At 41.4% G+C, this 15,841-nt stretch overlaps 1 protein-coding gene across 49 annotated transcripts in view; it reads left to right on the forward strand.

The window, feature by feature from the left end:
• clasp2 (cytoplasmic linker associated protein 2) overlaps nt 1-15,841 on the forward strand; it is a 62,969-nt gene that overhangs the window by 11,572 nt on the left and 35,556 nt on the right. For 42 of the 49 annotated variants that reach the window (XM_023285081.3, XM_055017708.1, XM_055017714.1 and 39 more), the window contains exons 5-8: nt 366-441; nt 1,224-1,321; nt 5,002-5,072; nt 15,530-15,670. In XM_023285081.3, the coding sequence (XP_023140849.1) occupies nt 366-441; nt 1,224-1,321; nt 5,002-5,072; nt 15,530-15,670 (386 nt within the window). Of the gene's footprint in view, nt 1-365; nt 442-1,223; nt 1,322-4,028; nt 4,325-5,001; nt 5,073-8,397; nt 8,570-14,183; nt 14,392-15,529; nt 15,671-15,841 lie in introns of those variants that run through there. The other 7 variants (XM_055017741.1, XM_055017742.1, XM_055017743.1 and 4 more) reach the window with 5 other exon arrangements.

The following is a 15,841-nucleotide window of genomic DNA, read 5'->3' on the forward strand; positions in this document are numbered from 1 at the left end:
TAAATTTGCTTGTGTTTTGTTTGCCTGTGCAGTTTTTTCTAGCTATATTTCCTTGTGTTTCTTGTGTGATTTTGTTGCTATTTTTCAAGCTGCTCTGTGTTGAGCTACTTTAAAAATGTGTGCTTCATTGATTTTTTTTGTTGTTGTTACGAACAGAATTTGCATAGTTTTTGTGCCAGGCACATTCATAAATCTCCCACAGTTCCTATATTTTGTTCACAGTTCTACCAGGCATTTAATAAGTCAGTCTACTTGAGGATATATATTTTCTAAATTCCTAAAAATGTTGTGAAGGGCATGGATTTTATTAGACATAAACATCAGATATTCATGCTTTTAATACTATTCTTGTGGCTCTCTTTCAGGTGTGGAGCCCAGCCACTGAGCCTCAGTAAAATAGTTCCTCATCTCTGCTCTCTTACTGGAGACCAAAACCCACAGGTAAGAGACACAGCACTTTAGCAGTATTATACATAATCAACATGACAGTGTATTTGTTTATACCGTGCCATCGCTGTATGTGAATGCAAGTGTCTAGAGGTCATTTTTTCTTCTTTGTATCAGTCTGTAACTAAGCCTGTGGTTTGGCTGTCAGTATGCAGTGTGTGCTGGCAGGCATCTTGAGCCAGCTCTGTGATTATTGCTGTTATTAGTGAGAAGATGGGCTCTGTAGTCCCCCCCTACCCGGCTCCACTGCTGAATCATGAGCACCAGCACCCAGTCGTTAACCCACACAACAGCACTAGCGAGTGTGTGTGAGAGAGGTCGGTTTAACCTCCCGTGGAGTTGCACCCCAAAGCTGAAATCTGCTTCTATCTTCTACCCAATGATTATCTACCCACACACATCCCAACCAATCACTATCTTCAGCAGACCCGCCCACCCTCAGTTGTAGAGAATCCCTTTAACAACGTCCCATCACCCAATCACAACGGTGCTCACTGCACAACTAGCAAATCAGAAGTCTCCCATTGGTGCGTAGAGTGTGAGTCCTCAAGGGTTTATATTTTAATGTGTGTTTATGGTTGCGCCTCTTAGTCTGTATAAGTGAGGGTAATTTTTAGCAAATCATTAGGGAAAATTAACCATAATTTTAACATACACACACACACACATAGGTTATTTTTGCATTGCATGGTAGGTAAACCACTAGAAGTAGTGTGGAAGCCTTTTTGTGTTTGTGCATGTGTTAGAGGGCTGTTAAATTGCTCGTCTGTCTGCAGGTACGTGAAGCTTCCATAACAACATTGGTGGATGTTTATCGTCATGTTGGAGAGAGAGTCAGAGCAGACCTGGGAAAGAGAGGACTTCCAGCTGCACGGTGAGTTTGTGTTCTGTTGTCCTGTATTGATGAGCTCTCTCTTTGTGGGTGCTGATAGTATTTTTATTCGTGTGTGTTTGTGTGGAGGGGCTGTGGGTCCCGTGGCCTTGGCACTCAGTCTGTCCCAGGCCACACCATGCACCACTCTGCCCTTCGCACACACAGAGGCTGTTTCATCCAGAGCACAATGCTGACTGAGGTTGGGAGGGTGTAGCCGGGGCACAAAGGCGTTGGGTGGAGTCACAAAATTGAGGAAAAATCGGAGAAAGTGTGTGTGTGTGTGTTCGAGTCATCTGAAGAGGGTTCATTGAGTGGTCCTTCTTCGGTCGTCCTGGTTACATGTGCAGGGTTGAGGGTTATTCTAAGCACACAGTGACCCCCTCTCGCTCCCCCCGTTTTCCTCTTTCTCCCATGTGTGGAATTCAAGCAACAGCCACTGTTGTGTGCTGACTACTCAGCATGAGTCTTGCGTCTGTGAATGCTGGCTGTGGCCGTGTGTCATGTGTTGTGCATATTAAGCCAGTCTGTCTCAAGTGTAAACACACTGTCTATGTATGTGGGAATTGAGCAGACTGATATGTCTGTCTGCCTTCGGTTATATGTAGAGGTCTGGCAGATGCAGTGATTTAGGTCTGAAACCTGTAGCTGTTCTTCTTCTATTGATGGTGTAAACAATTTTTATGAAATTCCTTGAAATAAATACCTATTTTTGCATGCATTGTGTGTGACATACCCATTTTTACCCACGTTTACTGATAATATTGACGCACTGATGATATAATGATAATAATAGTTGTTGTGTGCACATTCATAGAACCTCAGTGAGATAGATGATCAATAACATCAATATAATTGAAGTACCAGCTGTGCAGCAACAGAATGCTGGAACTCAGAACTCCTTTTAATTTTATTTGTGATGATTCAACAGATTATAGTCTGTACTCAGGAAAGTAGCCCCAGCACGAAACCTGGTGAAAGTTTTGTGTGTGTTTATGTTAGTGTTGGGTTTTCTGGGTGGAATGCAGGGCTGTGGCCAGGGTCTTGCTGACTCAGTCACATATCTTGTATCATAATTCTGTAGACCTAACATCAGATCATCGTGCGAAAGATAGACTCATGACAGAGAAAGGAGTATAGAAGGCAGAGAATTAAAGTTAAAACACTCTGGCCTGTTTTTACGCTGTGTGAGGGAATAAACTTTGCAAAAGTATGAAAGACAACCAAAGGGTTAACGCTCTGAACTTCAACTAGTCCTAGGCCTGCTCTTGTGAGGGCTCATTTTTCACTGCAATATGAAGTCGTGCACCTCAGTGGAAACAGCACAACCATGGATAGAAGTCAAGAGATCTCAGACATGTCTTCTGTGTGGTATTTCAAAGTTAGAGTGCCATAAAGCATGAAAAAAGAAAAAAAAAAACAAGTTTGATTTATTTGATTTTTACAAAAACTTAAAAAACTTGAAATCAAATTGTGGAACATTTTATCGGATGTCTCCTGGTCATATCCATATAGGAACCCTGCAAGCTGTTGATATGTTACTACTTGTCTCCTCCGCTCTTTGAAGCCTACAGTTCAGCTGAACATTGTCATGCATCTTTTGGTTGTGGCTGAAAAAGTGAAAAACTTCCCTGTTATACTGAAAAGAATTTTTTACTTTTTTCCACAATCTTTTTGTTGCAAATTTATTTTATTGACACATGCAGAAAAAATGATTTTGATGAAATATTGCTACTATAAGCATATATTTTGTGTTGTTTTCTGATGGAACAGCATGTCACAAGTGAGTAACTCCAGGACCAACAGAAAAGTGAAAATCCAGCGACTTGAATTTTTCAGCTGCAGAATATCCTTGACAGAGTGATATCTGTAATACAACCGCATGCTATACCAGCACTATTAATAATTTCTTCAGGAAATATGGCGTGTGTATATATATACACATACTTAGTAAGAAACTTTGGGTCCTGGCATTCATGTAAATGTTACTTTGACACGTGTCACCCACCTAAACTGTGGACCAAAAACCCCCTGGTTTGTTAAAAGTAACAACAAAGGGCTGTCATCTGACAACAGTCTCCTATAAATAGGTCAGATGCAGGTTGACTGAGCATTGTCGACCTCCCCCCTGCGTTATATTTCTTGTTCAAAGGCGAAATGAGCTCCCAGAACGGTGTGAGTCATCTCCACTAGACACTGGGTGACCCTTATTCAATGACAGCCAGCAGCAGTAAGAGGATGGGCTCCTAGAATTAGGAAATATGAAGAGTGAGGGTACAGGCAAGTGGGGGGTAGAGGGACAGGCATAGAGGAGGGAGGAGCAGCCTTGCATTCTGTCTGCTGCTAGCCATACAGCCCCTCCTCCTCTGACGAATATGTGTGTCTGCGTATGGGAGGGAGGTTATGTAAAGGGTAACTGAATCTCCTCGCTGCCTGTCACACAGATTGGCCCACTGGACTCTCCTTCTCTCATACAGTTTGCACACAAAGGCGCTGCCTGAGATTCAACACTCTGTGCCACTGTGTTGATTTCCTAGTGGTTGTGAGTGTAGACATACAGTATGTATGCGCGACTGTAGGTGGTGCTTCATCGCATGCCCGTAGCATGCTTTGGTCTCTCGCTGTTTGGCTCCCTCTCTCTCTCTCTCACGCCCTCCCTCCCTCTTTCCGTCTTCTTTCCTCCCTCCCTCTCAGAGCCACTGCACCATGTTGGATACAAAGAGCTGAGGACCAGAGTGTGTCACTAGTATGGTAGCTAATGCAACGTTGCGCAGCAACCTATTAATCAGCCCACTGGGAAATACTGAGGCAGAAACGAAGACTAAATGCCAGGTTATTTCTGAATCAAATAAGCAAATAAAATGCTAATGAAAGCAAGGGAACCACGTGAAAATGCTGCACGACTGAGGAGCCAGTTGCAACGCTAATCGTCACTCATCAGGAGCTGCTAAGCTGTGGACCAGCAACCAGGCACCAAAAGACAGAGAAACAGACAGATAGAGGACGGTGTGTATGACTCTTAATGCCTGTGTGTTCAGTTCCCTCGCTAACCTTTGGCAATGAGACATTAGGGCATGTGGTTGGACATGTGTCATTATGTCTTGGTTGTGTTTTTGTCGTACCAGACATGAGTAAATGACGATGCTCAGTGAGCAGGAGATGTTTAAGAGTTTGATTTGTGTAAAGCCATCTTTTTATCTTGACTTGTCTGTAGATTGGGCTGGATCATTGCCCTGTTTTTATGCATACGGTCCTACCTGTAAATCACATTACTGAGCCGATCTGGATTGTAATTTTGTGTTTGTGTGTGTATCTGATGCTGAGCAGGATGTTAAGGCGGACTCTTGTTATGTTACTACTGCAGCTTCATGAGTGACTGCCATATTAGACACACCCACCCACTAACAGACAGACAGGCGGGCAAGCTGTCCACATGTTGCTGCTGCTGATACTCTCACTTGGGATTCACAGCACCTTGTTTGTCTCTAGGTCAAGGCTGGGGTGTGTGTATCCATCTGTGTATGAATTTTCTTTGTCATAATATGGAGGAAAATTGGCTATACTTTCCTTAATTTAGTCTGATATTGATGTATCAAGTTCTGAAATTGCAATTAATTGATTATCATTGTTGTATATGTCTGTGTGTTTTGCTCTAACCTTGTTTTCTCTCTCTCTCTCTTTAGGTTACAGACAATATTTGCTCGTTTTGATGAAGCCTTGAATTCAGGCAACATGGCTCTCAGCCCGAGTCACGGTCAGTGCCTTTTCTCATTTATTTTGCCACACTTGTATTGGAGAGCCACCAGGTTGAGTCATGTTGTCAAGATGGTTTTACTGTTGTCAGGCTGTTTGTGTGTGTCTGTGTTTGTGTGTGTGGCCTGTGCATGTCTAAATGGGCTTGTGCTTTTGTGGTTGTGTCAGTTTGTTGCCATGAGCTTCTGTAAGAGGACCTAACAGGATTAATGGTTTAGTGTGTCTACGTGTGTGTGTGTGTGTGCGGGTTTTCCGACAGAGCCAGACCTGAGCTGAAGGCTACTGATAAGTTTTTTTTATCTTAACATTAGCTTGGACTGTGGATCTCTCGGAGTCTGAGCCTTAGCCAGTTTTCTTTGATCATTAGAAGTTAGAATTGCATGAACAACATCCCTTATAGTGATGTGTCACTTTACACAACACTATCCCTGTTTGCATCTATTGTTAGTGTGATTTTCACACTTGACGCTTATATTAAGTGTTTGTGTGAAGAGAATTTATTCAGAGTTGATTCACATAGTGAATTTTGCAGGCTGGCAATAGATCCGCTATGATTTGATCAATCCAGTGTCTTTGTCAGTGTCAAAGGATTCTGACCTGACAAACCAGGTGGTTGCGAGGACAACCACGTGGACAGCTGCGTATTTGCGGATGCAGAGTTGTTGCTATTATGCTACTTTCCTCGTCTGTTGGAGCTAATTTGAAGGACTGTGTCCCACAGTGTCACCACAATCCCTGACCTCAAGTTACCTCACATAAAAGTCTCTCCAGTTGCAATGCAGTAAACAGATTTAAATTTTTTAGCAAAGATAGACATCAGATTGGTATTTGGTGTGACCGGATATCTAGAGTTAAGGTATAAGAATAATTTCCAGGTCATTTACTAGGTCATTTGTCAGATTTCAGTAGCACTGCTTTGATATATGGTTTGTTAATTTATTCAGTTGCATGAAAAATTGAATTGTCTCATTCAGGATTCTTGCCTAAAAGCAGAGACCAACACATTGCATTTTCCTTTCCAGGGTGTTTGACTTTTTTCCCTTTTGTCCATACCTTCCATGGAAATGTTGATTTTTGGAAAATCAGACATTGCATAAAAGCTCATTTCCATTATACGTGGAAGTGGGGGATTTTCAACAACTACTGGACGTGATGGGAATTATCAGTGTGAATTCACTGTTGAAACAAACTGTAGATTGTATGCATAATATTTGGATTACATATATAGTTTGTTTAGTACTTCATAAGGTAATGACGATGAAAATCTCTTTACATAAACATATCCCAAATTTTGGTCAAATTCATTTTGAACTGCATGGCTTTAAGCTGAGTTTGTGCTCACTCTGAGGTCAGTTTGGTCTGTTGTTGATGTCTAGCAGATTCTGTCACTGGATGATGGTCCCTTTAGGCTGCCCTGTCACTGCATCTGCCTGTCTAGCAGCGACAGCAGTGGTTGGTGCTCGATATGCTGTTGCAACCCGTTTACTTGGGGAACGACATTGGGAGAGACATGAGGAAAAGCTCATGTGCAGTGGGTGTTGTTGATGCTGTCTCTGGTTGCAGCAGAGGGGCAAGGAGTGTTTTTTTTTTAAACTCTCACCTCCCTTAGGTTTAGAGCAAATTTGTGTTTTGGGTCAATGATTACGTAACTGTAGTGATCAAATGCTAAAGGGATATTTTGTGTTGTTGTTTTTTGTCATGTGCTTTGCCCAGGATGAACGCAGTGCTTTTTATCAGAATAAGGAATTCGGTGCACTAGTAGCTTGTCACTTTTTATTTATAATAATGGGAAAAAGATCATAGGAGGAAACCGTACAGCAGTCTAGTGGAGAGAAAAAAACTGGCTCACATGGTGAACGAAACATGGAGTAGTCATTTATTTAGGCATGTAGCCCACTCAATATGCAACTATCCTCTCCAACAAGTCGTTTTACAAACCATGCAACAATCAGACACTTGTGAAACAGCAAACCTAATTGTTGAATAGTTCTGTTTCAAAACTACTGCAGCATACAGTGTTTGTATTAATGCTTCAGTTTATCTTTTGTGTTGGGTGGCTGTTAGCAGCTGCTTTAAATTCTTGACTGTATATCCAAACTGCCTGAGTTAACATAAAGTGGAACTGACTGCAGGTGCTTACCGTGAGGAACTTTAGCTAGGTTTCCTGCTGTTTGGCCTTGGTTGTTACCTAAAGTTTACTTAAGCTTCTTTCTTTCTTTCTTTCGCCTCAGCTACTGCAGATTTGCATGCCACAGTTGTCCAGGCACAGTCCCACAATTGTAATTTATTTTTTTTTTGTCTAGTTATTTTATTATGAATTCTATGTATTTGCATGACAAATGATTTGGTCTTTAAAATGTGTAAAAACACCCAAAATTCCCTGAAAGCTTTTTTTGTCTCAAAGTCCAGTCTCAAAACAGGTAGTTTGGATGTAGATGATGGGTTAAAAAACCAATTAGCTAATCAGTTTTGTCAGTCATATTTTGTGTGCTGTAAACTTCAGTGTTGGGTTTTAGACTGTAGGCTAAAACCTCACCATGGGCTTTAGGAAATAGTGTTTTTTTTCAATGTGGTTTGACCAAACAATAAAGAGACTAAGATCAATGGTTGTATTTCACAGGGGGCTTGGGAAAGTAAATAAACGTGAAAATGTAATCAAAAATATCAGTGAAGTTGCTGATTAATTTTCTGTTGATCAACTAATCTAATAGCAGTGTTTTTTGATAATACTCGTGAAAATGCTGTGACATGTATGTTCTGTCCAAACAGCATGACTTGTGTTTAGATCCCCACAGACCTTTCCAGCTTTACATAAGGGATGTCTATTCTAATCATTTTGTGTACCTTCTCCAGATATAATGCAAATTTGAATGTTTCTGGTAAATGTTAATAATGAAATGTTGGAGTCTGTCTCTCTAACCTATTCCTGCCTTCTTAAATCATGTTTGGCACTCAACACCTGTCAGTCCATTGTTCATAGTTTACTCTGTGTTTAGTAAGAAAATCGACCAAAACAGGTTAGAGAAGTTCAGAAACTGAATGCGACGAAATGAGCTGCTGGGATTTTCTTTTTTCTAAGCACTCCTCAACCTGTGAGTGTGTGAGACAAATTCACATCATCTGCTGAAACACACACAGTGCCTTCTTACTTGCCTTTGCTCCACTTTGTTTGTAGGCCGGGTCTTGGCGTTTGCTTTAAAGGGTCTGAGGCAGCTGTTGCTGAGAGAAGAGGAGGGAGGGAGACAGGGAGGGGAAAGGATTGAGGGAGGAAGCTGACAGAGATCCCTGGCAGTCGCCGAGTCATTTCGCTGTGCCTATCAGTGCCTCTCCCTGATTCATCATGACAGAGACAGAGAGAGATTGAACAAACGGGGAAAGAAAGTAGCTAGAGGAGAAAACAAAGGAGAAAACAGAGGGGCAGAAGTGAAGGCGGACAAAGGCAACAGGGAGGTTCTACCCATAACACTGTAACTATGGTAGTTGGGGATGATGGCGACGGTAAGTGCATGTGTGTGTATGTGTGTTTAATCTCATCTGACTGCGGATGCTGGCACTTAGACAAAAGCTTGTCAGCATATGGTTTTAGATTGAAATCAGCTTAAACTCCAAGCACTTTCATCCCAAGTACTTTGGCTCAAACATTGGCTGCCACTGCGTGTGTGACAGAGAAAACTGGGGTGTCCTGAAATGTCTCCACTATGTTGTATTATTTTGTGCATGTATGTTCCTAGATAAGAGTAACTATGCGTGGGTGTATGCAACCTTTGATTTCTGCTGTCTTTTTAAAATTCATAAGAAAGGGAGCAGAGAAATATTTGGGAGAGATGGTTGCATTGCTGTAACTTGTTGCTGAGGCCTGATTTGAACCCTAGATATCATTCACGGTTACATGATACTTTATGCACCCAAGCCAGCAGGACGCTCAAAGTGAATGTTCTGTCAGGATTCACTCACAATCTCTCCATTCACTTTGGTTCAGATAGGTGAAGAGAACATTTCCTTCCAGCTTTTGCTTTGCTATTCAGCTGATTTTTATTTTCAAATCAACTCAGAAAAAATATACTGTGACTTTTCTCTGAAATAGCATCTCTGCTTTTTTTTTCTCTCCCACTTAAAGTCTCTCCTTTGCAGAAATAATAGGTCAAGTGCGTGCTTGTACTGTATTGGCAGCACCCTTGATTATTTAGCTCTCAGTATCAAGGGTTTTGGAGAAACTGATTAGCGAGTAGACGTCTCTTTCTGACTGTATGAATGCAGTGCATGTGTGCTAGGATTTTAAGATAATGATCATGTTAATTATGACCAAATATTTATTGCTGGATATGGTCCACTATTGCTCACTGTGCTCATATGGACTTGAGAGTGGGTTTCCACACACATTAAGCCAAAATAGCTTCCAGTGAGAGCAGAAAAAAGCATTTCTTTATACATATGTGAAATTAGATTTAACTTAACCAACATGTGTCCAGGATTACACTAAACATCAATTATTACGTCACACATAGATTTAATCTCTAAATTTAAACTCACCAACAAAACTGGAAGTAAGAGACCTGCGGCATAGACTGAGTATCGTAGTCTGTTCCTTTATCTTTTATCATTCACATTGATCAACAATATAATTCAGAATTCCAACTAATTAATCACCATGTGTGTTCTTTAGTGTAATGTGTAGATGTGTATAGGGCATGTTTTTGGTGTTTGTGTACGTGAAAGTAAAGCATGTCAGCGCCGCTGGCACCATGCTCAGCTCCTATTTAATGTCATTTGGCTGTCTAAAAATGTTCCGGTATGAATACAAAAACACACACACACACCATGGAAGCGCAGAGCTATTCGGTGCCTTGCAAACTGACCATCAGTAGCAGCTTTCATTGCTTGCATAGTACTTCAGTGTTGACAGGGATTGACACACACACACACACACACACACACACACACACACACACACACACATTCTCATTCTCTCTTGCAGACATGCTCATTCTGCTTCAGTGCATCATCGACTCTGCAAAGGGAACCATGACCCTGTTTCTAGGCTAAACTGGTTGCTGTAGCGAAGGTTCCTTCTCGGAATATTATGGTTTATCCCTCTCCCCTACTTGGCATTGGAACCTAAATTATACCTGTGTGTGTTTGTGTGTGCGTGTCTGTCTGTGCGTGTGTGTGTTTGTCTGTGTGTGTGTGTTTGTGTGCATGTGTCTCTTCATTTAATGAGATCATTTTCCCTGAGCTGGGCTGGAAATGGAGCAGTCTGTCTCCCGTTAGAGAATCCAGGCCTAAACCTCAGATGTGCCTCTCACTCTTCCTTTTCTCCCTTTTTTCTCCATCATTCTCTGTCTCACATTAGGCTGTAAGTGAAACGTCTGCTCATCTGACCTTCTTACGCATTCCGATAAATGGCGACAAATGAAATGCATGGTTACTGTTGATAATAAAACTTCCAGGGCCATTTTTGAAAGCACAGGGCCTGAGTTTTCTCTTAAAAGATTAATAGCTTTTACGCTAATTCTGTATTCATCCTTTTAGTTTGTTGCCATTTTGATACTACCAATATTAACCATTCCTGCAGACACAGTTTGCTGTATAATAATTGCTATGTTTAAAGTGGTTTATCTTCTTTGTTACTTTACATGCCTTTAGTTGAACAGAACAGATTTCTGTAGGATTTGCACGTTGTTTTATTAGAGTCTGTTTTTTTGTTGACACACATACCTCCACTCTTTTATTTTGGAGCTGGGGCAGTCGAGAGTTTTTAATAGCTTTTGTCCCAGTCACTGCGATGCTACTTTTGTTCTTCTTTCCACTGGTTGTCATTGTCATGTGGACACTGTGCGGTGTCAAGATATTTGCTGTCATTTTTTACATTGGACTCTACACACTGTCACATGATCCTGAGCAGGAATATTTGAAATTGCCTGTACCCCTGCACATTAGAGCAGATCAGCACAACACACAGGCTCGGTGTGGAATAATTCCTCTGAAGATGTCTGGTTATGCTCTTAGTCGCATGTTTCAGATTTTTAGCCGTAATACCCATGCTGATGTATTTTGTAAAGCTCCACCTGATGAGATGTGGCGATACTTTTTCTGTTACTGAGATTAAGCAAAGTTTACGTGAAACGGTGTTGCTATATTTGCTTTGGAGACAAAAAAGGTTATACCAAGTCGAGTACTATGCAGACTTTTGATTCAAAGGGGCACCAAACAGGATTGAAGGAAGCGAAACAATGCTGCAATTAGTTCTGATTTAAGTGTGGCACAATGTTTCTGTTGCACTGTGCTTGCTGTACAGTTTGGCTGTTTTTATTTGATGTAGTCATCTTTAGTTGGTTTTGTTTAAATTTCAACTATTTTTTAGATTAAAATGCACAGTGAAGGTTCCATCATTATATAGTGGCACTTCCACTCATCGCTATAAACATTCACCTTTGAATCCAAATTTTATTCACTGAATTAATTATTAAGTTAATATTAAGTTGGTAGATTTTTTTTAATGTGACATTTTATTCTGTTTAGTGTTTAGGAGACAAATGCCTCCATTCTTATATGTAAGTTGTATGTCCTTCTGTGTTTTAGAGGGTGTTAGAATAAAAGCCATTTTGGTTAGAATAGAGCCAGTGCTGCCACCATGTGGTCAAAACCCTCCAAAAAAGGTCTGTGTGTTTGTGTTCAGAGATCTGTTAACAAGAATGTGATTAGCTCTGTCTATTTCAGATACACTCTCTGTCTAGATGGAGACAGATAAACAAGACAAGAAATTGCATGCCTCACTTCATTTCCTCCACATCTACTCATATGTAGGATATATTTGTTTCTAGGCAAAGAGGATTGGCATACTGGGGCTCTGGTGCAGGTTTCTACAGAGATGTGTTGTTGTCTTTGACTATCGATTGATTGTTTCTGGACAACTATCAGGTTTATCTGTTTCTGCCAGTCATCTGCTATCCTCATTTCTTTCCTGTTTTTGACTCTTCTCCTGAAATGGAGAGAGGAGGGAATCTCGGCCTGGAGTTTCCATGGTAACGCTGCCTGGTACACGGCGGAGCTGATATCTCTCTCTCTGTTTCTGTGTCGTGTATTACTATGTGTATCTGCTTCTGTGACAGATTTGCATGTTGTGCCATATTTGTTGGCAGTGTGGTGTATCAGTGGTGATATTTAATGCTGTTATAAGAGCCTTCCTCCTCATCAGTCCACAATCCGTCCTGTTTTCATAAACTGACATCAAACGAGTGAATAAACAGTCAATCCAACTGTTGATTAAACTAAACTGGAGATGTTTATGTGTGCCAATGGGTTTAGTGAACATCGGTTTTCTTTCTGTTTGCTGCTCTATTCATTTGAGAAACTGGTCTGCACAGGTTGCCATGGCAACAGCATGTGTGCAGTCTGCTCTCTACAAGGGATTCTCTCTCTCTCTCTTTCTGGTGTCTTTGCTCTGCCCTTCACCCAGAGACATTTATTTCCCGTGGGGTCTGACTAGACAAAAGCACGAGATGCTAATCATGCTAACATTGATGCTAATCAATGCTAAGACCCTTGATGCATGACAGAGTATTGCTAATGGACCCAGGGGTTTTGTTAGAAAGCAATTAGATTCACTAAATTTTGAATGATGCTGTGAATTCATTCAATGGTATCATTATTTTTTAGTCAAATTTGACTGTAAACATCCCAATATTTCCACATCTGCTTCTGCATGTCTTTTACAAACATAATAATCTGTTTAATTCAGGTGTTTACTATGCAAAAGAGGGTATTTTAATTCTCTTGAACATCAAAACCGGTATGCTAACTCAAAACAGTTACTCAGAACAATGAACTAAAATTATATGCTAGTAAGTTGCATATTGGGGAATAGCTATACAGAATTTATTTATTTTTCTCTGTCACATTAGATTGAGGTTAAAGCTTGATTTTTAAGCAGCAAAAATAATTGGGGATGTTTACATCTATAGTGGGCAAATGGCTGAGTAGACTCTGTGATCCAATTATGACGCAATGTGACGCAATTATTGGAAAGTGCAGCAGGACTAGTGAGTCTGTGCATTTATTTTACTTGCTGCACCCCAGACAGATTTTCAAAATCCCCCAAAACAAGCCAGAGGCAAGAGATGGCTGTAGTACAGGGCTGGCAGAGTTTCATCAGGCAAGATACCAAGTGTCTGCTGATGTGTGTAGGTTGAGAACTTAAGTCTGTTGTTGATTGTAAAGGATTTATTGGCCAGTTGTGAACATGATGACTGTCAGTAGAGTTATAGTAAATTGGTCTAGAAGCTTTGGACTGATCAACTGCTCTTGAAGAATTGTAAGCTTTTGAAAATAGCACTTCTAATAGTTTATCAGTGAAGTTCATGCAAAGTGCAGTAAACATAAAAAATGTAAATCTAATATTTGGCATGACCACACTTGACCTTGAGCTGCTTCTGTTATTCCAGACTGGCTTGATGACGCTGAGATCAAGGAACTGTGGGGGACAAACTCTATCATTCATTCTGTCATTTCCAATCCAGCAGCAAAATAATCAAAATCACTTCATTGTCCACATACTCACGGACTGCACTGTGTTTGTGTGTCTGTGTTTGTGTGAGAGAGAGAGACACAGTGGGAGGGTCAAGGCCTCAGATGGAGGGGTGTGGTTCACCCTCCCCTACCCCCCCAATCATCAGCCCTCTTTTGATCATTGCTCCATCATCCTTTGTTCTTTTGTGTATGTGGAGAGACTGAGTACCTAAATGTGTTTTCATCATGCAGGTAAATGTAGAAGCACAAAAAGTGTGTCAAGAGGTTGTTGACTATTGTGTGTATGAGTGTGTGAGAGAGGGGATGTGAGAGGCTAGAGTTTGTGTGTCGTCAATGGTAATGAGTTTAGGTTAGCTGGTCTGGCAGGGACACCGAGAAGCCCTGTTAATATTCCTGGGGTGTCTGTATGTGTGTGTGTCTCCCTTTCTCTCCCATCACACACATGCATTCAAAGGCCTGCCTCCACCTCCGCACTGGCTGCAACACCATGATGTCACCTCTCATCTGATTGGCTATGAGGCTGCTAAGAGAAGGAGGAGAGAGGCTGGGAGAGGGAGGGATGGAAGATACAGAGGAGTGAAAGAAAATGCCGGCACTTGTATGGGTGGAGGGGTTTTCGGACAGCGATGTGAGGTGCGCGCGTGAGTGTGTGTGTGTGCAGCTGTAGCCACACTATGAAGTGTGCGTGAGGTTTTTGTATCTCTTTTGGGGTACGGCTTGGAGAAGAGGGGGGACCCCGTTACCACGCCCTCCCAGAAGCATGAGGCGACTTATCTGCCAGCGGATCTGTGACTGTGAGTGCAGGGATGGACCTGGGTGTGCTGGTGTGTGTGTCAGTGACTGTGTGTTAATGTCAGCTCATGGCATACAACGTATATGTCTTTACATGTCCACTGGACATTTGCCAGGCCTGAAACAATAGGCTTTCCAATGGTATTGAAAAGGGTGTCTCATACGTACACACTTGCATGCCTGGTATTGATTTTGCATGTCGACTCTGTGTGTGTAGGTAATTTGATGTATGAGTCAAGGTGTAGGGTGGTGGCTTTGGCGCATTTCTTCATGGCTGGTTGTCAGAGTGACTAAAGCGCAACTGCATTCCTATGCCAACGGTTTGATCTCCTCAGTTGACTTGTGTGCGGGTGTGTGTGTGTGTCCTCACATATCATCCTCCACAAGTGTTTTGCTGGTAGATGCACGTTCTAAAAGCTTCATCGTTGTTGCAAACCTGTCTGAAGTTTCACTGCTAGCTTTCCAGCTAACATGATTTCTGCTGGCTAGCAGAATGATGCTTTGGCATCTCGAGAGTTCTGTCAGTCACCGGCTGTGGAGTTGGACATCTTGATCGTTTGGCTGTTTTTGACTTTGCAGAACTGATCCTATGTATATGTGGCTTGGCCTTTTTCCACCTAACCAGCAGAGTGTTTGTAATTGGTATTGATTTAGTAATCCTGACTTGGCTGTCTGTAGACTACAACCTCTTTGTGCGTCGTTTCTCATCATTACTTTGGTCTTAAGCTCTTTATGCTCAACATTAAAGCAAATAGGGCAAATAAAAGCCAACGCTTGACATTTTTCAAAGGGTTTTGAGATTCTGGATGATTAACAATTGCCGGTTTTTAGAAAGTTTATTCTTGTGTTTGTAGAGTAATTCAGAATTTCTAAAGTGAATCTTCAGTTATAATTCTGTGCTTCCATTCTGTTTTAATGAATGATTTTCTTTTAGGGTATGAATTTATTCAATATAGGTTCCTCTCTGGTTACATTATTTAAGGTTTGTTTGTGAAGAAATTGATTTTCAAAATTTTGTAAAAAGATTAAGAACTGTTTTGTTTTTCTGTTTGCTTGCCTTGTTACCATGTGTTAAGTCTTTGCACAAAGTTTGATGTGGACAGTAACACTCAACACTAACAATCTGTCTTCTCCATACAGATCGTAGTTTTGAAGATGATGACAGTGTGGATGGAAATCGCTCTTCCTCAGCCCAGGCTGCCTTCAAGGTTCCCAAAGTTCCCAAGAAGCCTGCTGACTCCTCTGCTGCACGCAGACCCAGCGCTACTGGAGGCAAGCTAGGTACTTAATTTCCGTTTTCAGATGCACTTAATGCACATTCACAGTTTACCTATTGCATCCAAGTTGGAAGAAAATACATTTTTGTCCTGACAAGGCTGGCTTTCATTGCACATTCATATCCAGTGGCTCATCTAGGCTTATGGCAGAGCACGTGTATCATTGCAATTGGCA

This window comes from Amphiprion ocellaris, chromosome 15, assembly GCF_022539595.1.
Source record: "Amphiprion ocellaris isolate individual 3 ecotype Okinawa chromosome 15, ASM2253959v1, whole genome shotgun sequence".
In the NCBI taxonomy this organism is placed as follows: Eukaryota; Metazoa; Chordata; class Actinopteri; family Pomacentridae; genus Amphiprion; species Amphiprion ocellaris.